This window comes from Nannospalax galili, unplaced genomic scaffold, assembly GCF_000622305.1.
Source record: "Nannospalax galili isolate Female #2095 unplaced genomic scaffold, S.galili_v1.0 scaffold199, whole genome shotgun sequence".
Lineage (NCBI taxonomy): Eukaryota > Metazoa > Chordata > Mammalia > Rodentia > Spalacidae > Nannospalax > Nannospalax galili.
The window spans coordinates 509,277-532,408 of NW_008343559.1; the positions used below are offsets into that span (position 1 = coordinate 509,277).

General features: G+C 48.6%; 2 protein-coding genes across 5 annotated transcripts in view; one reads left to right on the forward strand and one right to left on the reverse strand.

The window, feature by feature from the left end:
* Positions 1-15,680, forward strand: part of B4galnt3 (beta-1,4-N-acetyl-galactosaminyltransferase 3) — a 115,529-nt gene extending 99,849 nt beyond the window's left edge. Inside the window, exons 10-20 of one of the 2 annotated variants that reach the window (XM_029566808.1) lie at positions 681-824; positions 1,592-1,701; positions 2,377-2,477; positions 2,737-2,798; positions 4,041-4,830; positions 9,320-9,627; positions 10,332-10,485; positions 10,734-10,806; positions 11,811-11,964; positions 12,525-12,651; positions 15,538-15,680. In XM_029566808.1, coding sequence (XP_029422668.1) covers positions 681-824; positions 1,592-1,701; positions 2,377-2,477; positions 2,737-2,798; positions 4,041-4,830; positions 9,320-9,627; positions 10,332-10,485; positions 10,734-10,806; positions 11,811-11,964; positions 12,525-12,651; positions 15,538-15,646 — 2,132 coding nt within the window. In that variant the 3' untranslated portion in view covers positions 15,647-15,680. Of the gene's footprint in view, positions 1-680; positions 825-1,591; positions 1,702-2,376; positions 2,478-2,736; positions 2,799-4,040; positions 4,831-9,316; positions 9,628-10,331; positions 10,486-10,733; positions 10,807-11,810; positions 11,965-12,524; positions 12,652-15,537 lie in introns of both variants that reach the window. The other variant, XM_008839717.3, reaches the window with a different exon arrangement.
* Positions 15,681-16,044: 364 nt separating this feature from the next.
* Ninj2 (ninjurin 2) overlaps positions 16,045-23,132 on the reverse strand; it is a 114,854-nt gene continuing 107,766 nt past the window's right edge. Inside the window, exons 2-4 of one of the 3 annotated variants that reach the window (XM_008839721.3) lie at positions 20,370-20,601; positions 19,721-19,904; positions 16,317-16,358 (exon numbers count right to left, since the gene is read on the reverse strand). In XM_008839721.3, coding sequence (XP_008837943.1) covers positions 19,738-19,904; positions 20,370-20,601 — 399 coding nt within the window. In that variant the 3' untranslated portion in view covers positions 16,317-16,358; positions 19,721-19,737. Of the gene's footprint in view, positions 16,359-18,789; positions 19,120-19,720; positions 19,905-20,369; positions 20,602-23,132 lie in introns of those variants that run through there. The other 2 variants (XM_008839720.1, XM_008839719.3) reach the window with 2 other exon arrangements.

The window sequence follows — 23,132 nt, forward strand, 5'->3', positions numbered from 1 at the left end:
GGTAGTCGCTGCCAGAAACCTTTTGCTGTTGCCTCATTTTTATAACCCCACATTCAGTTATGCTACTCTGTGGGGTCTTGACCCACAGCTCAAGCTTTGGGCTAGAAAAGAGGAGTGGTAGTGTGAGTAGACGTGAGCAATAACAGAGTCTAGTCCCCAACCCCAGCTGAGGTGAACAATGCTGTAGTAAACAGGTAGTGCAGGAAGGAAGAGGCCGTGCAGTTCCATAGGTGCTGAGGGGAGCCTGGCCTGCGGGACTCACTGAGTCACTGAGGTTGGAACTAGGTCATCTCGTTATAATGTCTTTCCTACTCACCAGTGAGACCTTAGGTTCAATCTCTAGCACGGTCCAAAACCAAAAACCAAACTACAGTATTATATGTGTTTATTAGGTTGTATAATATGGTTGAATATAAAGTTCTGTCAGGTAAGCAGTAAAGTATTTTGAGGAAGAGGTTTCTTTTTCCAATTTATACAAAATTGTGTTGTGAACTGGCTATGGGGTGGACCTTAGCTAGCCCACAAGCTACGGAGGCCACCTAGAGGACAGAAGCACCAAGCACATCATAGACTGTCCTTGCTGGAATACAGAAGCCATGCTGGAGTCCCCCACTTGTCCCTCAAAGTGAGCTGGGATTCAGGCTCACAGCTTCCTTCTGCTCTCTCCTCCCTGGGCACAGATGAAACCATCCTAAGGATGGATGAGGTGGGCCACATCCCACAGACAGCAGCCAGCCACGTGGGCTCCTCTGACACTCATCCCAGGGATGAACAGCCTCCAGCTGACATGCTGCGGCCTGACCCTCGGGACACCCTCTACCGAGGTAAGTCCTTGGCCACATACTGGTCACTCCTTCTAGGGTCAGCACATGACAAGCCCTCAGGAGACTTGTCTATTCTACAATAGTCCTAAAGCCACAGAATCTTTTCTCCCTTTTAAGGATAAAACATACCAAAAAGTACAAAAATATTTATGTACAATTTTATAATTCTACAAATCATTATAGAGTGAAAATTTGTCTAACTACCATCCAGGACCAGAAATAGAATCAGAACCCAAAGTCCCCGTGCAGCCCACTGGACCACAAATATGAGTGTCTTTGGATTGAGCTCTTGTCATTCAGTGCGGACAGTATTGACTTTTGGGACCTTGAGCATGCTAAACATGTTCTCTGCCACCTAGTACATCCCTAGGTGGCAATATTTCCATTTTAAAGGTGACAGTGCCCCTGCCCATTTCCTCCCTCTGGGTTGGGGGGCCGTGGGGGTGTCAGTTGGTGGCACATGAATGGAGGTGTACTAAGGTGGAGCCTTGTGACCTCTTGGAAGTGTCCACTAGACCTTACTGAGCTTCTGTGTGGTAACACAAAGTTGTACTGTGCCTGTACCGTGAGTCCTATGCTAGCAGTGTGTTTCTTGAATGCCCCCACTTCTGAAGATTGGTGGCAGCCCCAGCTGATGGTGGCACGGATGCCACCAGTGAATACCAAAAGGAGGCTGCTCAGCCCTCCCCCTCAGCCAGGAGCCTTGTGCCCCTAAGGCTGTTATGCTCTCACACCCTCACACACTTCTCTTCCCTTTCTGTCCTCAGTGCCTCTGATCCCCAAGTCCCACCTGCGCCATGTCCTGCCTGATTGTGTCTACAAACCCAGCTACCTGGTGGATGGGCTTCCTCTGCAACGATACCAGGGCCTCCGCTTTGTAAGTCTCGGGCCTGGGCCAGGGGCAGGACTGGGAAGGAGGCTGCTGCCTTGGCTTGGTAGGGGTTGCTGAAGTTGGCTCCCTGTGCTTCCTAACCCCATCCCAGCAGACAAGATGGCATCTTAGATCCCTGGGCTGCATTCCTAGGTGGGCTCTGTAGAGCCTGCAAGTGAATGCTCTGCTTTGTGTGTTCCGCCTTCTCCCCCAGCTCTGTAGTCTGAAATCTCTGCTCCAAGGGCCACACAAACTCTGTCCTGCCTGCTCAGGCCCAGCAGCTGGGCAACCAGTGGCATTTTAACCTCACAGACAGGGCATATAGGAAAATGCACTGTGGGGGTGAAGTTTGTCCCTGTGGAGAGTGAAGGAGCAGAACAAAGATGGAGGGCTAGAGGTGAGAGGGAAGTGGTCAGGAGTCATTGCAGGAGAGGGTCAGGTGGCAGAAGGGAGAGGGAATGGTCTAGGTGACAGGGGGATGACCCAGGGAGCTTGACTCTGAGCTAGGTTTGCCCCAGAGATCGTTGGAAAGCAGGACTGGAGTCCTCATCTCTATAGTTCAATGTGGCATTCAGCACTCACAATACCCTGCCAGCCTCCAGAAGTAGGCTCAGCCCTGGCTGGCTGGTTCTTCCCCAGGACACTCCCTATTATGTCTGCCTCTATTTTTCCTACTTGCAGGTTCATCTGTCCTTTGTTTATCCTAATGACTATACCCGCCTGAGCCACATGGAGACCCATAATAAGTGCTTCTACCAAGGAGGTGCCTATGGCCAGGACAGGTGTGTGGGACTGAATGGGACAAGAAGAGGGCCTTGGGAGGGGTGGGGGAGCTCTATAAGGGTGAGGGAGCTGCCTAGGCTGGAGTGGCCATAGATGCCCTCCACACCAAGGAGTCCTTGCTTTTTCTGTGCTCTCCTTACACATGCATGTGTTCATACAACCTCACAGACGCACCCTTCCCTAGCCCTCTTTTCCACTCCAGCCCAGGTAGAGCTGTGGGGAAACTGGTGCCCATCCCCATGTCCCTTCCTCCTGCAGATCCAGCTTCCAGGAGTATATCAAGATGGATGAGCCAGAGAAGCAGGGCCTGCAGCAGCCAGGTAACAGAGGAACATGCTGGCTAAGGCTGCCAGGGCCAGCTAGATGGGTGGCTGTGGTCTCTTACTAGGAGGCATGCCTGCTATGCAGCCTTGCTCCTGAGTAGCTTAACATGCATATTCTGAGCCCCTCCCAACAATCAGGGAAGCAGAGAACAGCATTCCCACCTTCCATTCAGGTCCCTTTAGAAAATGATGCTTCTCAGCAGCACACTGGGGCAGTTGGAGATGTGGGTGGCTTTGGGATCTGCTATCCCAGGCACCCCACTGGGAAATGTTATAGAGAAGCCCTGTCTTCTTGATCTTTCTTCCTGTGGGATTTGGACATGATTGAGGCTATTTGTTGGGTCCTAAAAAACCCCAGATAGTTTCCAGGTCTATGAACTTTATCTCACTCAGCTTACTACTTGCTGTGAGAGGTGTGTGTGTGTGTGTGTGTGTGTGTGTGTGTGTGTGTGTGTGTGTTTTGTTTTGGTGTTTTTTTAAAGCCTTTTTTGTTGTTTTTATTTTTTGAGATAAAATCTTACTCTGTAGTCCAGGATAGCCTGGAACTTGCTATGTAGACCAGACTGGCCTTGAACTTGTAACAATCCTCCTCCCTCTACCTCCCCCGTGATGCAACTACCAAGCATACACCACAGTGCTGGCTGTTATAACTTTGATGTAGGTAAAACTGGGGATTACCAAGGTAGAGTAACTTGCCTGGGGTCACACAGGAAGAGGCTGAACCTGGAGCCTGTCTCCATCTGGATCCCCTTGGTGTGTCACATGTGTGGTCATCTTCTGTTTTGTCTCTTCTTGGGTGTGCTGGATATCTTCAGTTATCAACTTGACACATCTGGGTGGAGGGAACCTCAACTGAGGGATTTCCTCCACTGGAGTGGTATGTGGCCATGTCTATGGGGCATTTTCTTGATTGTTGGGTGATGCGAGAGGCCCCAGCCTATTGTGGCAGTGCCACCCCTGGGCAGTTGGTCCTGAGTTGAATAAGAAAACAAACTGAACATAGGCCAGGGGAGCAAGCCAGTAAGCAGCATACTTCCATGGCCTGTGCCACGTTCCCACCCTCAGGTCCTACTTTGGCTTCCCTCAGTGATGAACTGTGACCTGGGAGATGTAACATAAAATAAACCCTTTCCTCCCCAAGTTGATTTTGGTCAGTGTTTTTATCACAGCAATAGAAAGAAACTAAAACACTGGGAAAGGCTTAAACCTCCTGCAATGAGGAATGGTTATTATTAACAGGTTTTGAGGAGGACCTTCTAGAAGAATCTCAGTATGAAGACGTGGCAGAGGAGACCCCTGCCTCCCAAAACCAGGATACTAGGTCACAAGAGAGAAAACAAATGTCTACTTCCACCCCTGGGCTGGATGTCACTGACTACCACCCTCGAAGCCTGCGGAAGCTTCTGGCTCGCTCACACAGTGGCCTGTTGGCACCCTTTTCCAAGCAGAACTCCACAGTGCCCTTTCCAGGGAGGACAACTGACATCCCAGTCCAGGAGCCAGAGAGAAGGAAGAGAAAAACCAGCCCTGGGCCCAGCCAAGATTTGCCTCATCCTGACAAAGGGGCCCTGAAGCTCACAGAGTTGAAACTGTTTCGCATTCAGAGGCCCCGGCCCACTGGTGACAGTCCTGGGAAGACTCTTGAGCAGTCCCAGTGGCTGAATCAAGTGGAGTCCTACATTGCTAAGCAGAGAAGGGGTGACGAGATGGAGGCTCAGGCCCCCAAAAGGGGTTGGCATGAGGAAGAGGAAGTGGTGGCAGCTGCAGGCCAGGAAGGAGAAGTTGAGGGAGAGGAAGAGGGGGAAGAAGAAGAAGAGGAAGATATGAGTGAGTTCGAGTATGTACCTGTGTTTGACCCAGTGGTAAACTGGAGCCAGACCTTCAGTGCCCGAAACCTCGACTTCCAAGCCCAGAGGAGTGATTGGATCGACCTGAGCTGTAACACATCTGGCAACCTGCTGCTTCCAGAGCACGAGGCCCTGGAGGTCACACGGGTCTTCCTGAAAAAGCTCAGCCAGAGGACCCGGGGGTAAGGTAAAGGGCTCCCCTGGGGCTGAGGCAGGGGTGCATGGCAGTGCTGCCCTTATGGCCCTCAGCTGCGGGCTAGAAGCGGGGTCCTTGCTGCTGAAGCATTGGACCTGTGCCTCTACCCGAGGCTGTAAGGATGCGTGTCTGAGCCCTGACTGGAGCTGAACACTAGCCCGGCTTGGTAAACATGGCTTCTGCCCTTGGGGAAGGAGCTTGGGGAGAGACATGGGCAAAACTACCTGGAAATACAGTTCAGGCCTCAGATGAGAGTTAGAAGGGCTGGGGTATGAGGCATGACTAGAGTTCCTCCCTCCTTCCTTCCTCCCCTCTCTTCTCCTTCCCTCCCTCCCTTCCTTTGCCTGTTAATCCATTTAAGCAGTCAGCATTTTTTGAGAGAAAATTGAGGTACCATTAAAATCAGTGGGCTACAGTGGAGAGTGCACTGGTTTTCAAAGTCAGTTCAGCAGTGTTCAGCTTTCATTGGCATCTAATAATTCCAGAGTGTTTCCATCACCTGTGTGTTAATTGCATTCTTGTCCCCACACCTGCTAGGGTTTGAAGCCAGGACTTTACACATGCTAAGCAAGTGCTCTACCACTGAGCATCCCAGCCCTTTCTCTCTTTTCTCTCTTTTCTCTCTTTTCTCTCTTTTCTCTCTCTCTTTCTTTCTTTCTTTCTTTCTTTCTTTCTTTCTTTCTTTCTTTTGAGCTGGGTGTGGTGGCGTATGCCTTTAATCCCAGCACTCGGGAGGCAGAGGCAGGCAGATCTCTGTGAGTTCAAGGCCAGCCTGGTCTACATAGTGAGTTCCAGGACAGCTGGGGCTACAGGGAGACCCTGTCTCAAAAAGACTGAAAAAGTAATTTTTTTTTTACTTATTTTATGTGTAATGAGTGTTTTGCCTGTGTGTGTGTAAGTGCGCCACTTGAGTGCAATGCCAATGGAGGCCAGAAGAGAGTGTCGGATCCCCTAGAACTGGAGTTACATTTACTAGCTGCCATGTGGGTGCTGTGAACTGAACCCAGATCTCTCTCTCTTTCTCTCTCTCTTCCTTGCTCATCTTTTTAGACAGTGTTTCCCTGTGCAGCCCTAGCTGACTTGGAACTCCCTATGTAGATCAGCCTGGCCTTGAACTTGCAAAGATCTCCCTGACTCTGCCTCCCAAGTGCTGGGATTATAGACCTGGGGAAAGGGAAAGAAAAGAGAAGAAGGAAAGGGAAGGGAAGAAAAAGTAAGAAAAGGATAAAATTCTGCTAGTTATTTTGAAATAATCATTTCTTTCCACCATGGTTATCCTGCAATGCTATAAAACATTAGTCACTCCACTTATCCAAATCACCGCTGTACCTGCTAACTACTGTCTCCATTTCTCCTCCCCTTTGTTCTTTCCAGGGCTCTGCTAACCACTATCCTATTCTCTACTTTCACATGACATTTGCCTTTCTGTATTTGAATTACTTGCCCTCCAGTTCCATCAGTGTTTCTGTGAAAGGATTCCTTTTTTTAAGGCTGAATGATATTCCATTGTATATGTAAACAACATGTTCTTTACCCATTCACTCATGAATAAACACTTCGGTTTGATGTTTTGGCTGTTGTGGCTAGAGCTGCAGTGTACACGTGAGGGCAGATACTTCAACATACTGATTCTAATTCCTTTGGATACATACATGGGAGTGGGCTAGCTGGATCATATGGTAGCTCTAGTTCTAGTCTTATTAAAGTATTTCATTTATTGTTATTTTATGTGTATGAGTGTATTTTCTGCATGTATGTAAGTGCACCTGTGTTGTGCAATACCTGAGGTCAGGAGAAGGTGTTGGATTCCCTGGATCTGTAGTTAAGGATGGTTGCTAGCCACCACATGGGTGCTGGGATTTGAACCGGAGTCCTCTGCAAGAGCAGCCAGTGCCCTTAACTGCTGAGACATCTCTTCAGCCCCTAGTTCTAGTCTTTGGAGGAACCTCCAAACCTTTTTCTTTAATAGCAATACTAATTTATGTTCCTATCAATAAGTAAGAGAGTTCCCCTTTCTCTATATCCTCTCCAATGCCTGGTATTTTATTATTTTATTTAAGTCTTCTTGACAGTTGCAGAGGTAGAACAATGTCATTTTGATTTGCCTCTCCCTGACAACTGGTGATACTGAATATTTTTTATACCCGTGTTAGCCATTTTTTGTCTTGTTTTGGTTGGTTTTTAAAAAATTTTTTGCTTACTTTTATGTGTGTGTATGTGTGGTTACTTGTCTGTATGTGCACCACATGAGTGCAGGTGTCTGTGGAGGCCAGAAGGGGACATTGGATCTCCTGGAACTGGAGTTATAGGCAGTTTGTGAGCCACCATGTGGGTACTGAGAACTGAACCTGGGTCCTCTGAAAGAATAGCAAGTACTCTTAACTATTGAGTCATCTCTCCAGCCCCTTGTTTGGTTTTTTAAGACAAAGCCTCATTATGTTGCCCAGGCTGGCCTCAGATTTGTGGCGACCCTTCAGTCAGCTTCCTGAGTGATGAGATTACAGGCATGTGCCACTGGGCGTGGCTTGTTTTTGTTTTTTGATCTGTTTTTGTATGTTACTTTGGCTGACCTGGAACTCACTGTGTAGACTAGGCCTGCCTCCAATTTGTGAACAATCCTCTTGCTTCTGCCTCTCAAGAGCTAGACTTCAGGCATGCACCACCACACCTGGCTTCAGTCTAGCTATGTACCCATCGAGACCTGTAACTCATGCCTGGCTGTACATCCTAAGTATCCTCTTTTAAAAGATATGTATTCAAGGAGGAGGGTTGGGAAGTGGCATAGTGGGCAAGAACACTTGCTGCGCAAGCTTGAGGACCTGAGTTCGAATCGGACCTGAGTTTGAATCCTCAGTATCCACATAAAAGCTCTGCATGGCCACATATGCCTGCAGCCCTAGTGCTGGTCAATGGAAACGGATCTCATTATCTCACTGGCCAGCCAGCCTAGTCCAAACAGTGAGCTTCAGGCTCTGTGAGAGACCCTGTCTTAAGCAAATAAGGTGGAGAGCAATAGAGGAAGACACCTGACATATATAATGAGACCTGCCTGGTGTTTTGAGGCAGGGTCTCACTCTGTAGCCCTGAATGGCCTAGAACTCACTTTGTAGTAGTACAAGTGGCATTAATTCATAGAGATCCACTTGCCTCTGCTCTCAAGTGCTGGGATTAGAATCTTGTGCCACCATACTTTATGGGTCTTAAAGTAAAGGTTGTTGTTGAATTTCTTTTATATTCTGTTTATTAGTCCTTTGTAGGATGAACAGCTTGCAAATATTTTGTCTAATTCTGTAGTATCTTGCCATAATCTTATTTGTTCATTTTTGCTTTTGTTGCCTGTACTTTGAGGTTCATATTCAGAAACCTTTGCCTAGTATCCTGAAGCATCGCCTCTGTTTTCTTGTAGTGACATTATTTCTGACTCTAAATAGAAATATTGAAGCCTGACTCTCTTTGAGTTGATTTTCATGTGGTAAGAAATACAGGCATCGTTTTATTCTTCTACATATGCAGTTTTTTCCAGGACTCTTTCTAGGAGAGTCTGATCTCTAGACAGTGTATCCACATGCTGCCTTTGTTGCAGATCAGTTAGTTGTAAACACCTGGATTCATTTCCAGACCCACCAGTCTGTTTCATTGATCTAGGTATCTGTGGTTTGTTGTTTTGGCACACCCACGTTTGGTATGTATATGTTTAGGATTATACTATCCTTTTGGTGGGTTGTTCCCTTAATCAGTATGAAGTGACCTTTTTTTTTTTTTTGGGTTTTTTTGAGACAGGGCCTCCCTGTAGCCCCAACTGTCCTGGAACTCACTATGTAGACCAGGCTGGCCTTGAGCTCACAAAGATCCACCTGCCTCTGCCTCCGAGTGCTGGGATTAAAGGTGTGCGCCACCACGCCTGGCCTGAAGTGACCTTCTTTTTGTCCTCTGAATAGTTTTGGTTTGAAGTCTGTGCTGTCAGATCCTAGGAAAGTAACCCTTGCTGGTTTCCTAGTCCCATTTGCTTGGAAGACCTTTTCCCATTCTTTCACCCTAACAAAGTATCTTTATTTGATGGAGAAGTGTGTTTCTTGAAGGTGACAAATAGGTAGATCCTGTTTTTTAATCTATTCTGCTGGTCTCCTTCTTTTGATTGGGGAATTGAGGCCTTAAATATTCAGTTATTATTAAAAGGTGTGATCAATTCCTGTTATTTTGTTGACTTTTATCGATGAAGGTCAATTTCTGAAGAAACCTGTTCTCCGAGACCCTTTGGATACTAAGACTTAGGGCTGTAAAAGATCATCATGGCTCACTAGATACATTTTAATCAGGGAGTCTTAGGGTGGTTGTATATCTGTGTGAATCTCTTCAGCTAACCAGTGGTAACACTAGGACAAAAACTAGGTTCTCTTGACAACTGGGCCTCTGGACTTCTACCACACATCCTCCCACACAGTGTTACTCAAGCCCCCACCCTTCTGCCATAGAAGATATCAGCTACAGCGCATTGTGAATGTGGAGAAGCGCCGGGACCATCTACGTGGGGGTCGCTACCTCTTGGAACTTGAACTTCTGGAACGAGGTCAGCGCCTGGTACGGCTCTCTGAATATGTGTCCACACGAGGCTGGAAGGGCATCAATCCAGTTGATGGTGAGGAGACAGAGGCCCGGAACCTACAGGGCCTGGTCTGGAGTTCACACAGCCATGTCCTCAATGTGCAGAATTCAGAGCCTAAGCTATGTTGGCCCCAAGGTTTCTCCTGGAACCATCAAGCCATGGTCCACTTCATTGTGCCTGGTAAGCTTTGACAGGACAGGGTTCTGGTGACTACTGTGAGTACTGTGTCTGTTTTTCTGATTTGATCTCCCAAGAACTTGTGAGCAAGACCACTTTACCACTGAGGTATTGAGGTTCACAAAAGAAAAGAAATAAATTTAAAGTTGTGTGACTAGTAAATGTTAGAACTAAGATCAGATGCTGAATTATAGGCCAGGGCCGCTTCTTTCAGGCTAGGCTTCAGGGCTGGGTGCGATCATCAATGCGGGTTGTTGAAGGACTAGGAGGGAGGGTAATATATATAATGTGTCTTATTTTTATTATTTTTTGTGATGCTGGGGAATCAAATCCAGGGCCTGGCACAGGCTAGGTGAGGCACTGAACCACACCTCTGGTCCTAGAGTAGTCTTTACAATAAGAAAGGAAAACACATAAAAATGTGGAACAGTGGTGTAGGATGAGCAGGAAGGATGACAGTGAGATGGACAGATAGTAGGTCTGTTAGAGCTGGGCAGCGTTGCTGTGATTAGGTCGCCCAAGGCCTTCTCCTGGGTGCTTCCTGGGAAGTGTTTGTGGAGCAGAACTGTAGAGGTCCCTATAGCTGGTGAGCACCCTTCTTCAGGTCTCTGGGCTGCATGCCAATGACTCGTGTCAGGGTTGAGTGTAGATGCTCGCGTCTGCCTTACCTCTCTGTTCCTTTCTCCTTGCCTGACCTCCCTGAGTAGTGAAGAACCAGGCTCGCTGGGTACAGCAGTTCATCAGAGACATGGAGAACCTGTTCCAAGTCACTGGTGACCCACACTTCAACATCATTATCACAGACTATAGCAGTGAGGACATGGATGTCGAGATGGCGCTGAAGAGGTCCAGGCTTCGGAGGTGAGGAGGTCCTCTAGCTGTGGCTGCAGCTGGCCTGCCACCCTCCTGAAGTCCTAAGACTGCTAGTCCAGGGTGGAGCCTGATTTCCTAATTCCCAATCTCCAGACTTTTCTCCCTGCCTGTAACCCCATCCCAGGAACGCCCACTGTCTCTACTTTGTGCCTGCCAACTTCCTCTAGGGACCCTGCAATTGAATTCTAACACATCCTCCCCACCCCCACCCCTGTCTGACCCTCCTCTTCCTGCAGCTACCAGTACATGAAGTTAAGTGGAAACTTTGAGCGCTCCGCTGGACTTCAGGCTGGCATAGACCTGGTGAAGGTAATAGTTCTGAAGGAGCCTGGGAGGGTGACTGAAGGTTAGTTAAGAGACAGAGACATTGGGAAGTAGAAGATACTAAGCTTCTCAGCAAGGAAGGAACTGGGGACACAAAAGTATGCTTGCCAGCTTTCCATTACTGGAGTAAGAGATCCGATTTAGCTTAAAATAAATGTTGTGTGTTTACTTATTTATGGTGCTAGAGACTGAACCCAAGGCCTTGTGCATGCTAGGCAAGCACAGTACCACTGAGCTACACCCCCAGCTCTAAGGAAAGGCTCATTTAGCTCGTGGGTCCAGTCCATTGTCACTTGATCCTGCTTTATTTTTTGGGCCTGTGGTGAAGGAGTACATCATGGTAGGGAACATAGGGCAAAGAGAATTGCTCACCTAGTAGCAGCCAGGAAGTGAAAGAGAAAGGGGCCAGGATCCCAATGACCTGACTTTTTCCCACTAGCTCCTAAAGGTTCCACTAGCTCCCAGTAGCACCACAGGCTGGAGAACAAGCCTTTATCACACAGGCCTTTGAGGAATACTTTCAAACTATAGCAAGGAGAATCCTTGTTGCTACATTTCAGACCCAGCACCACAGTGGGACACAGCAAATAACAATGGAACATTTGCTCAATTGTTGGAATCCTGAGTCTATAAAACGTGAGACAAAGGTCAGGTATTATGCCTGTCGTCCCAGCACTCAGAAGGCTTGAGGCAGGAAGATCATAAATCTGAAGCCAGCCTAGACTACATAGTAAATTCCAGACCAGTCTGGGCAAAATAATGAGACTCTGCCTCAGAAGAAGGAAAGAAAAAGTGGGAGAGGAGCCTGAGTTCACCGTGTGATGTCAGGACTGTGCCCTGCTACCCAGTGCTGTGGAAATTTGCCCCATGTTCAGCTTTGTGGTACGTTGTCACATGGTAGGGAAGAGACTGAGGATTCCTCTAGAGAGTGGCCCTATCTCCCAGCTCTGGTCCAGAGATCCTGTTGACTTTGCATTCTCTGTCTCCAGGACCCACACAGCATCATCTTCCTCTGTGACCTGCACATCCACTTCCCAGCAGGAGTCATCGATACCATCCGGAAACACTGTGTGGAGGGCAAGATGGCCTTTGCCCCTATGGTGATGCGGCTACATTGTGGGGCTACCCCCCAGTGGCCTGAGGGTGAGTCCTGCCCTGGATGAGGGAGGAGGCCTTGGTGTTTAACACCAAGGGTAGAAAAATTTGTCTTAGCATCAGCATCTTCTTTCCCCATCCTGTCTTCCTATCTTCTCTGAGCTCTGCACAGTCCATCAGGGAAGAGTCCAGACTGTGCCAAAAGCCACAGCAGCAGGCACAGCAGTGACACTTTCCCCACCCTCCCCAGCATGCAGTCACCAAACATTCATGAAGCATACATACTGTGTGCTGGGTGCTTTGTCCATGAAGACAGGAAGGTGGAGAGGAAATAGCCAAGAAAACTGAGTCACAGCTGCCGGAAGGGCTGCTGCGGTCACATCCTGACTGTAGGGCTTTCATCAGTTTGTGGTCACTGCTGAGTTTGCTGAACCCTAAGCCTTGGTTAAGGTGCTCCCCCCAAGCGGTCCAGAAACCTGCTTAGCTGACAGTTTTCAGTCTCAGCCTCCCTGTTCTGCACCTTCCAGAAGAGCCTATGGGAGCGTGACATTCTACAGTCCTCCCCCTGCCCCTGGTTCATCTCACCAGAATGTCTTATCTGTCCACAGGCTACTGGGAAGTAAATGGGTTTGGACTGCTTGGCATCTACAAGTCGGACCTGGACAAGATTGGGGGCATGAACACCGAGGAGTTCCGGGACCGCTGGGGCGGGGAAGACTGGGAGCTGCTGGACAGGTGACACAGGAGGAGGCCTCCAGGGATCTGCTGGAGTTCTATCCCAAGGGGCTCTAAGGAGGGAACTGGGCCAGTGCCCAGAGCTGTGCCTCTTGGCTGCAGATTCCAGGGCACAAGAAAGTGTACTGAGATCTGGGAACTCAGCAGGCAATTGACTTCACTGACACTCAAGCCATGTATCCAGCAGAGGGGGATGATTACTTCTGCTGTTGTATCACAAGGCTGGCGTGGCAGTTTGAGTGGTTGGAAAATTGTCAGAGACAAAGCAGAAACTGGAGTTAAACAATGAAAACGATACTGTTCTCAGGACCAGGTAGGGAGCCCTGGCAAACAGGAGTATGTTCTCCCCAGCCAGGCCTCCCACTCTTCCCCACTTGGAAGAGAGGCTGAAGCTATGAGGAGACAGGTCAAGGGGCAAGAGTGACTTGGGAGCCAGCAGAATGGACCATTAAATGACACCTAGATGTCCAGGGGGGTCCGAGTCCCTGGAGGCCAAGAAGGAAGGAGTTTAGGGAAGAAGTAATAGCCTCAGAGAAGGAGAGGCTGGATGTCAAGCTCAGGGAAGAGCACTTGCTAAGAATGAATGAAGCCTTTTGTTCAATCTCCAGTCCTAAAGAAAAACAATATACATTATTAGTTATTCTTGTCCCCCCTGCGACAGAGTACCCAACTGAAGCAACCTAGGGGAAAAAGGGCTTACCCCTGAGTTTCATAGCAGAGAAGGCACGTGGCCTTCACGGAGGCAAGAACTCCTATCTTGCACAGACCAGGAAGCAGAAAGAGAAGCTTGGGCTATCACCCTATGTCCAGATAGTCCCCATGTCCAGAAGGTTCTACAAGCTCACACATACACACCATTAGTATTCTTAGCCTGGTATGGTGGCATAGACCTGAAATCTCAGCACTAGGGAGGCTGGAGACAGGAGGACAGCCACAAGTTCAGGACCAGCCTGGGCTTGATTAACAAAACCCTGTCTCAAAAAAACCAACCCTCCTTCCCCCCAAAAAAAGAAAAGGGAGAAGAGGGGGACAACAGTAGAGATGCTGGACTTGGCAGGTAGACCAGAAGAATGTTTTACAAGGAGCAAGGTTGTGCAGGGCACCAGTCTGCAGGTGGGAGGAACCTGCTATAGTGAGAATATTTTCCCTGTGTGTGTGTGTGTGTGTGTGTGTGTGTGTGATTTCTCTTTCAAGAACTTTGCTCCCAAGAGAAGAGGAAGGAAGAGGATGCCACCTTGAGACTTGAGCCTAAGGGAGTGTCCTACTTGCTTTCTATTGCTGTGATAAAACACTGACTAAAAGCAACTTAGGGAAAGAAAGGGTTTATTCTACCTTCTCTCATGGAGGGAAGCCAAGGCAGGAACTCAGGGCAGGAACCTGGAGGCAGGAACTGAAACACAGACCATGAAGGAGGCTGCTTACTGGCTTGCTCCCCGAGCCTGTGTTCGGTCTGTTTTCTTATCCAACTCAGGACCACTTGCTCAGGGGTGGCAATATCCACAATGGGCTAGGACCTTCCATTCAATAATCAAGAAAATGCTTCACATATATGCCCACAGTCCAGTCTGATAGAGGAAATTCCCTGGTTGAGGTTCCCTCTTCCCAGGTATGTCAAGTTGACAACTAAACTTATCCAACACAGGGAGGAGGGGAAAGAAAGGTTATAACTACCAGAAGAGTCCACAGGAGGTAGAGGGACAAGATCAGGAGCACCAGGGGACACATACTGCTTCCCCAGAGAGAGAAGGCACCAACTTTTGAGTTCCCATACTTGGCAGGTGATTCATGCCCATGACCTCATTTATTCTCTCCAGACTCCTTTGCTTGGTGCAGTTATCTCCATTTTTCAGAGGAGAAAAACTGAGTCATGAAAAGTAGTTAATTACTTGTCCCTTCTTGTTCTTTCTCAGTAAAGCATCAAAGGCCTAAAAAGCAGACCTCTTTATGATTTTTCCCCTGGAGGGAAGAAAAAAAAGGAAGAATAGTAAAATACTAAAAATTAAAGGTGGGATGCTACGAAGTTCAGAGAACTTGTGTCCTAGGAAGCCAGATTACAGTCCCCAAAGCAGTGGGAGCCCGGTATAACAGTTACTGTCACATGTGACTTTTATACTGGACTTGGTGCTTTGATGTAGACTTCCAGAATAGTTCTTAATCCTCCTGCTGTTTTGGAGGCCCAAAGAGAAAGAAACTGCTTGTAGTCCTGAAGTATAGGCTGCTTTATGAGTGGGACCCCCTGTGGGTAGGCTGTGCATATGGAGAGACCTTGCCTAGCATGTGAGAGCTGGATTTGATCCCCAGCACTGCAAGAAAAAAAGCCAGGTGTGGTGACACATGCCTGTAATCCCAGTATGCAAGAGGCTGAGGCAGGAGAATCTTGAGTTAGAGGCCTGGGTTACCTAACAAGGTGATCCCCCCCCCAACCAAAAGGAACAGGGGAAAGTCTGGATGGCTTCTCCAGGTCCAGTCCCCTGCCTCCACAAGCTACTGTAATGGAACTGCAGTAACTGAGCAGTTGGTATGTGCCAGGAACTGTGCTGAGTGTTATAAATCCATCATCGCGTGCGCGCGTGTGTGTGTGTGTGTGTGTGTGTGTGTGTGTGTGTGTGTGTTGTGGGAGGTCTATAAAGACATTATAAAATTATTGTCCTCATCTAGAGATAGGGAACAGTCTTTTATTCACATGAGTTTCCAAGTCACAGAGCTGGGATTGCAGCCCCAGGCTGACTGGCTCTACTGCACTTGCTTTGCCCCATGGGAAGTGACCAGAGGAGGGAAAGCGGGGTCTGACGCCAATGAGTAAGGGTGGGTTCCTCATGGGCCCTGGCTGTTCCCAGGTGCTTGCTGGATGCATACTGCTGGTTCATGCTGCCTTCTCTCCTCCAGGATCCTCCAAGCAGGCCTGGAAGTGGAGCGGCTCTCGCTCAGGAGCTTCTTCCACCACTTCCATTCCAAGCGAGGCATGTGGAACCGCCGCCAAATGAGGATGCGGTGATCCCCAGGGACAGCTTCTTACAGCTTCTTGGCTGACAGTTGCTCTCAGGTGCCCTGTTCGCCACTGGAGGAGGGAGTGTGGGGAGCAGAGGCCTCAGCACGAATTGCCCTCTCCACCAGGAGCTGTCCCTCCAGGCAGGGACCGGTGCCAAGGCTCCTTGACCGCTCGTTCATTTGACAGATGGAAGGGCTCCAGAGGATGCTCAGTGAGGTTAGGAAGAGAAGACCTGCTGAGTAATCCTATCCTTGTCCACAAAGGTGCATTCCAGCAGCCCTGGTGCTCCTGACAAGGAGTGCTGACCATGAACTGGAAACTTCAGCTGGACAAATTTTATTTGGTTGGGAGGGAGTACTTTTTTAACAGAAAACCAAAACTGCTGTCTAGACCCAGTGCTGACTGAGGGGTGAAGTTGTGCACTGCAGACCTCAGACCCACTTGTATATAAAGGTGCATCCCTTGGGCACTGTTCCTTTCTGAGGTGCGGGTCCCACGTGGAGAACTTCCAGCCCAGGTTCGTGCCTTCCAAACATGCACATCTCTCCTGGTGGGGCATTAACGTAACGTCTCTGAGTAGAGGGAACTTCAGACCGGAAGCCCAGAACTGGTGGCATTTTGCTGCAGTAGGGTATTGGGAGATGGAAATTGGTAGGCACTGGGCCCATCCTCCCAAGTGGCCTTGCCTTCCTGCAGAGGGAGCCCCAGCCGCCTGGCCCTGAAGGGAAGAAGAGTAAGAGTAAGGTGAACCCTAGACCTGACCATTGAATAAGGGACAGAGTGAGGTGTAGGAAGGCAAAGGAGAAACTGAAAGATGGTTAGTTTCAGGGACAACAGCCCTTGGTCTTTTCTATGGCCACCCTTCTGTCACCTGATGTCACATACTTACCTTGCACTAATGATCCCAGTGCTTTCCTGGCTGGGGACTTTTCTACTGCTGCTGCTGAATTCACCAGTAGTGCATTGAATGCTGGGTCTTGAACTCAGAGTCTGTGGAGGGAGGTTAGCACAGGGCTTCTCTGCTGTGAGAAGGGGCTTGTGGCTGTGCAGCAGGGCCCAGAGGCCACTCCACAGAGCCTGACCACCATGTGGAGTTGCAGGTTCCATCTGTTGGGCCTTTCAAGTGCCTGGAACAGAGCTTGGCTCACAGCATGTGACACAGAGCCCTCTGGGTGGTAGGGAGTCCCTGTCTTCCTCTAAGCAATCAGGAGGACAGGGTGGTTCTGTTAGTGGCCTGTGACTTCTGGGCTCTGCTCAGGCCTTTTGCCCTCTAGAAAGGGCACATAGGAAGTTGTCTTGGGACAACTGGGTAGTTGGGGTGCTGGGTTTCTTTCTAGGGTCACAAACCAGTCCCAGCAGCCCTCCTGTTCCAACTTATGAGGACTAGGAATCATCCAGTCCTTCCCCACCCTGCCCCCTCCCCCTCCCATTCTAGTGCCTTGTGTTTGATGTACCTCCTCACCATCTGCCTTAAGGGGAAGGTCCTGCCTTGGCCTCTACTCTGTAGGGATATGCTGGGTGGGGGGAGGGCAGAGGAAAGCATTAAATACAGTGTCTTAGAAAACAAATGACTGTTTTCCTGTTGCCCATTCATGGTAGGAAGGGTCAAGTGGAAGAGCCAAGGAATCACATCCCTGTCCTTCAGCTGTCTGCCCCTCATAGACAGGCTAAGGATTGTGTCCAGCACCCTCTGCCCTTACTCCTAGCTTGGTATTTGCTGATAGAAAGAACAGACTTCTCTGCTGTGGCGGTCTCTGGAAGGGCCTGGCATTGTCCTGTCCAAGGGTCTCATCTCATAGCAGACCAGGCTAGTGGAGGTAGTGCTCTTGGCTAGATCAGTGTTGCTCACATTTGTAATCCCAGCCCTTGGGACACTGAGGGAGAAAGATCAGGTGTGCAAGACCAGCCTGGGCTACTTGGTAAGACTCTCTCAAAATAAATATTTTTTTTTTTTGGTCTTTTTGAGACAGGGTCTCCCTGTAGCCCCAGCTGTCCTGGAACTCACTATGTAGACCAGGCTGGCCTTGAACTCACAGAGATCCACCTGCCTCTGCCTCCCGAGTGCTGGGACTAAAGGCATGAGCCACCATGCCCGGCAAAATAAATATTTTAAAAATCATTTCTGCTTGAGCTGAAGATGCTCTGTTGTACTTCACAGGTACAAGTTGAGCTTCCAAGTTATATTTGGCCTAGGCAATTAAAAGAATTTTTTTGTTTTTGTTTATTTTAAGGGACAAGGTCTTGCTATGAAGCCCATGAACTCATTATCCTTCTGACAGCCTCTTGGGTGCTGGGATTACAAGTGTATACCACCACACCCAACTTAAAATTTGTATTCCTTTTTTTAAAAATTAGATTTATTCATTTATTATGTATGTATACACATACACGTGGGTACATATGCCACAACACTTATGTGGAGGTCAGCAGACACCTTTGGGGAAGTTGGTTCTTTCCTACCATATGGATTCTGGGAGTTGAACTCAGGCTGTCAGAGTTGGTGGCAAGTACCTTTACACTCTGAATCATCTTGTCAGCCCCAAATTTTTAATCTGAAAACACATCTAGCCAGGTGTGGTGGCGCATGCCTTTAATCCCAGCACTCGGGAGGCAGAGGCAGGTAGATCTCTGTGAGTTTAAGGCCAGCCTGGTCTACATAGTGAGTTCCAGGACAGCTGGGGCTACAGGGAGACCCTGTCTCAAAAAACAAACAAACAAACAAACAAAAAAACACATCTAAGAGACACCATTGGTGTAAAAACTAGACTAGGTTTCTAGTAGAATCTTAAAACGACGTGTGGGGCTGGAGAGGTGGAGGACTGGCTGTTCTTGCAGAGGACCTTGGTTTGGTGGCTAACAACCATCTGTAACTCCAATTCCAGGGGATCCAACACCCTCTCTGGCCTCTTCAGGCTTTGCACACATGGGTGTACATATACACATGCAGGCAAAATACACATAAAATAAAAACTAAAAATGCTCATGTGTGTAGTCATCGACCCAAAACTGAGGGATCCATCATGTTTGACGTACCGAAGACAAGTTCTTTTCAGGACACCGATAAAAGGGCATCCACACACCAGCCTGGATTGAGAGCCTTTATGACTAAAGACAGCAAGAATGACTCACTGGATTTTCAGAGATCTTTATAAACAGCCAGATTCCCATTTTACAGAAGGGGAAAAGTGAGGACTGGAGCAGCAGGAAAGAGTGCAGTGGAATGAGAACCAGAGTGTGTAGGCTGTGCAAACTCGGCCTTAGCAGACTGAACTACTGCTGCTGGAGAAAAGACTGGCTGTCCAGTCTGAACTCGTCTCCAGAGGCAAATGCAAATCATGCCAACCAGTAAAATATCACAGCTTAATTCGGGTGCTGCAGGCAGGAAGCAGAGGCCTCTCCATGGCCCTTGAAGCTCTCCTGGAAAGTGCCTGGTAGCCTGGGAGGTCAGAGACAAAAGGGGCTGATTCCAGATCTGGCTCCTGTAGGGAAGTAGATCAGAGGCAATGGGCTTACTCCTTGGACTGGATTTGCACCCAGCCCACCAGGTGATGTTAAAAATGTGGGATTCAGCAGCTCTGGAGTGGGGTCTGAAATGCCTTTTCCAGCCATCTCCCAGGTCACTGGATACTATTGCTGGCTCATATAATCTGAGTAGCAGGTACTGCAAGACAACACCAAGGAGAAATGCCACATCTGCATCTTGCCAGCAGGCCAGAGCCAGCCACTAACCACACTGGGCTGCCACCCCATCCCAAACTGGGGGAAACTTTTGCCTACAAACTGGCTGTTTTGGCACACCTGTAATCCCAACACTTGAAAGGTGAAGGCAGGAGGATCAGGAATTCAAGGTCATCCTCAGGTACATGATACCCTGCCTAAACACAAAAACAAAAGAACTGAAGGATAGTTACCCCCTTTAGAGCAAAGGGCTCAGGGTAGGCTCATGGAGTCCCTGTGCCAACTGTTCAGAGACCCCTTGGTCCTTAAGCCTACAGGCCTTCCCACTTACTCCAATCCCCAGAGGTAGAGAAGGGCCAGTGGGGGGCTCTAGCACCTGAGGCCTCTTGGCGTCTACCTCACCTGGGTCTAGGCTGGGATTAAACAGGATTACTCAAGGTCCTGGTAGCCAGGAAGCCTGTCTTGTGTGCGCCAAAGGCAGTGATAAAAATATTGATAACCACAGTGATGAAGATCAGGATGGTGGCAGCATTGTTGAGCTGGTTTAGTTGCCACTGGTTTTCTACCTCATTCAGATTCAGCCGTGCTGTTGGGAAGAGGAGAGTCTGGGTGAGGGTCACTAGAGTGGGGCTGCAGCCTGGAGTATTCCTTCCTAAACTCACTAGTTTGGAGAGAACCTGGCTTTGGAGACCTACAGGGAAGAAACCAAGATGGTAGTCAATGGGCTAAAATGACTTTGGGAACATCCTTATGCTGTTTCATAGAATGGGAATTGAGAACTAAAATACTCTTCTAAAGATGTGTTTGCTCACAGTAAAAAAGGCTATAAGGAACTCTGCCACTAGTTAGTGGGGACAGTCAGCATCTGTCAAGGAGTGCCGACCCATGAGACACAGGGATATAGGACAGGCAGCACCCTGCTAGTGAAGGAGCTATAACTTGGACTTTTGGGTTAGCCTATGGCTGGGAAGTTTCTTGTGCAATGCAAGGGTCTTTCCCACCACCAGGGGGCGCCGAGGCAAAAAGCCTGATTCCAGGCTGGGTTCCTCACCAATGACCACCAGGAGGATTCCAATGATCACTTGCAGGAGCAGAGAGATGCTGATGAGGGTGATGAGGACTGTGTAGTACTGAGAGAACGGCCCCTGCTCCAGCACCGCTTTCAGCCGCGTGGCGTTGGACATAAAGAGTGCCACATCCAGCATACTCTCGGCCACACTCTTCTTGGTGGCATAATGGTTCAGGTTGATGGGCTGGTTCCCTCTGGGGCTGGAGTGGTCTCGCTGTAAGGGAGGAAGCATAGGACTTACCTAGAAAGCTGTGGAAAGGAGGCTGTGGGAGACTGGAAATAAGACAAAGACTTTAATGCCCTTCCCAAAGGACGTGAGACTGTCCAGTGATGCCCTCCCAGCTCAGTTTATGGCCTGGAGCCAATCAAGGGTTGGATAGATGAGCAGGTAGCTGGACCACTAGATGAATGGATAAACGGATGAAACCTATAAGGCCCTCTGAGCTCTGAGACGCTGCCATTGTGATATCTGCTTCAGGGAGAGCCACCTTCCTTCACACTTTCATGTATCCATCTGAAGAAAGGCAGAAGAGCCGAGGCCAGAGTGTAACGGAAATGATGCTTACTCCAGAATGACTGCCCCCACTCCAGTCAGCACCTAGACCAAGAGCCCTGGAGGCTCAGCCCCACTCCAGCACACACTGTCAAACACAAGCTATTAGAAAAATCACATACACAACAATACATACTAGTTGAAAACTCTTAATGGATTAAAATAATATATTCTAGCCAGGTGTAGTGGCACATGCCTGTAGTCCCAGCACTCGGGAGGCAGAGACAGGAGGATCTCTGTGAGTTCAAGGCCAGCCTGGTCTATACAGTGAGTTCCAGGACAGCTGGGGCTACAGGGAGACTCTGTCTCAAAAAGGCCAAAAAAAAAAAAAATCTGGAGGATTAGGGGCATTGTCCATTGGTACAGTGCTTGCCTAACATGCCCAAGGCTCTAAGTTCAATTCCCAACACTGCCAAAATAAATTTTATTTTAAAAATTATTTTAAAATTAAAATTATTTTGATGTATAAAATAAAATGCTCTCCCCAAACCATTAACTCCAAAAGATGAAATCACAATGTAAGGCATGAGTCTTGTAGTTAGACCATGAAATTCAGACAGGATGCTGCAGGCAATCTGTAGTCACTCAAGAGCACTTGGGAGATTAATTTGGCAATGGTACTTGGGATATATTGAGCCAGGAGAGATCAGAAGCAGACTCATTTAAAGATTAGGATCTTGCAGGGTATGATGGTGGCCACCTGTAATCCCAGCACTCTGAAGGCAGAGGTAAGAGGATCAGGAGTTTGGAGCTAGCATGGACTTCATGAGACCCTGTCTCATGACACAAACTAAGGGCCGGTGAGATGAGCTCAGAAGGTAAAGGCTCTTTCCTTCAAGTCTGACAACCTGAGTTCAGCCTTCAGGATCCACATGGTGGAAGGGAAGAACCCATTCCTGCAAGTCATTCTCTCACCTCCACACACGTGCCCTTCCCAATAAAATGCAATAAAACTTTTTAAAAACCAAAATAAATATATTAAATTAATGAATGCAGATTATGATTTTGAGTGCCAGACATGGTGGCTCATAACTATAATCTTAGCATTTGGGAGGCACGAAGATTTCCATAATTTTGAGGCCAGTCTGGACTACATAGTAAGACCCTGTGATCTTTTTAATTTTTATGTGCATAAGTGTATTGCCTGCATGTGAGTGCACCCATGTCATGCAATGCCAAAGAGGTCAGAAGAGGGCGTCAGATTCCCTGGAACTGGAGTTAAGGACAGTTCGTAACTGCCATGTGGGTGCTGGGAATCGAACCTGGGTCCTCTGCAAGAGCAGTCAGTGCTCTTAACCACTGAGCCATCTCTCCAGCCCCGACCCTGTGATCTTTTTTAAAAATATTTTATTATTTTATGTGTATGAGTATACAGTCTGCATGTATGTAAGTGCACCTGTGTTGTCCAATGCCTGAGGAGGTCAGAAGAAGGCATTGGATCCCCTGGAACTGGCATTATAGGTGATTGTTAGCCACCATTTGGGTGCTGGGAATCGAACCTGGGTCCTCTGCAAGAGCAATCAGTGCTCTTAACCACTGAGTCATCTCTCCAGCCCCTGTGAAATAATTTTTAAAAATTATTTCATGTGTATGAGTGTATTTCCTGCATGTATGTAAGCGTACCCATGTCATGCAATGCCTGTGGAGGTCAGAAGAGGGTGTTGGATCCCGAACTGGAGTTACAGACAGTTGTTAGCTGCCATGTGGGTGCTGGGAATCAAACCCAAGTCCCTTTGCAAGAACAACCAGTGCTCTTAACCACTGAGCCATCTCATCATCCAACCCTGTAATCTTGAGTGAGGGTCAGTGTGACAAGGAACTGGAGCGATGAGGAAGGGAAGGAAAGACTTTAAAGGCTGCTACAACTTGGAAGTAGGGAAACTGACCCAGAAGATCACTACAAGAAATAGGTAAACAGTTGAGTGGATGAATGAGTGTATGGGGCTGTGTGTGGGTGGATGAGTGTGGGTGCATGGATGACTGTGGTGGGTGGGTGGGTGGATGAGTATGTGGGTGGATGGGTGAGTGTGTGGGGAGGTGTGGGGGGTAGATGAGTATGAGGGTGTATGGGTGAGTGTGAGGGGGGCTGTTGGGGGGTGTGGGTGTTTGGGTGGGTGGGTTAGTGGGGGGGTGAGTGGGGGGGTAGATGAGTGGGTGGGTGAGTGGGTGGGGATGTGGGGAGATGAGGAGGG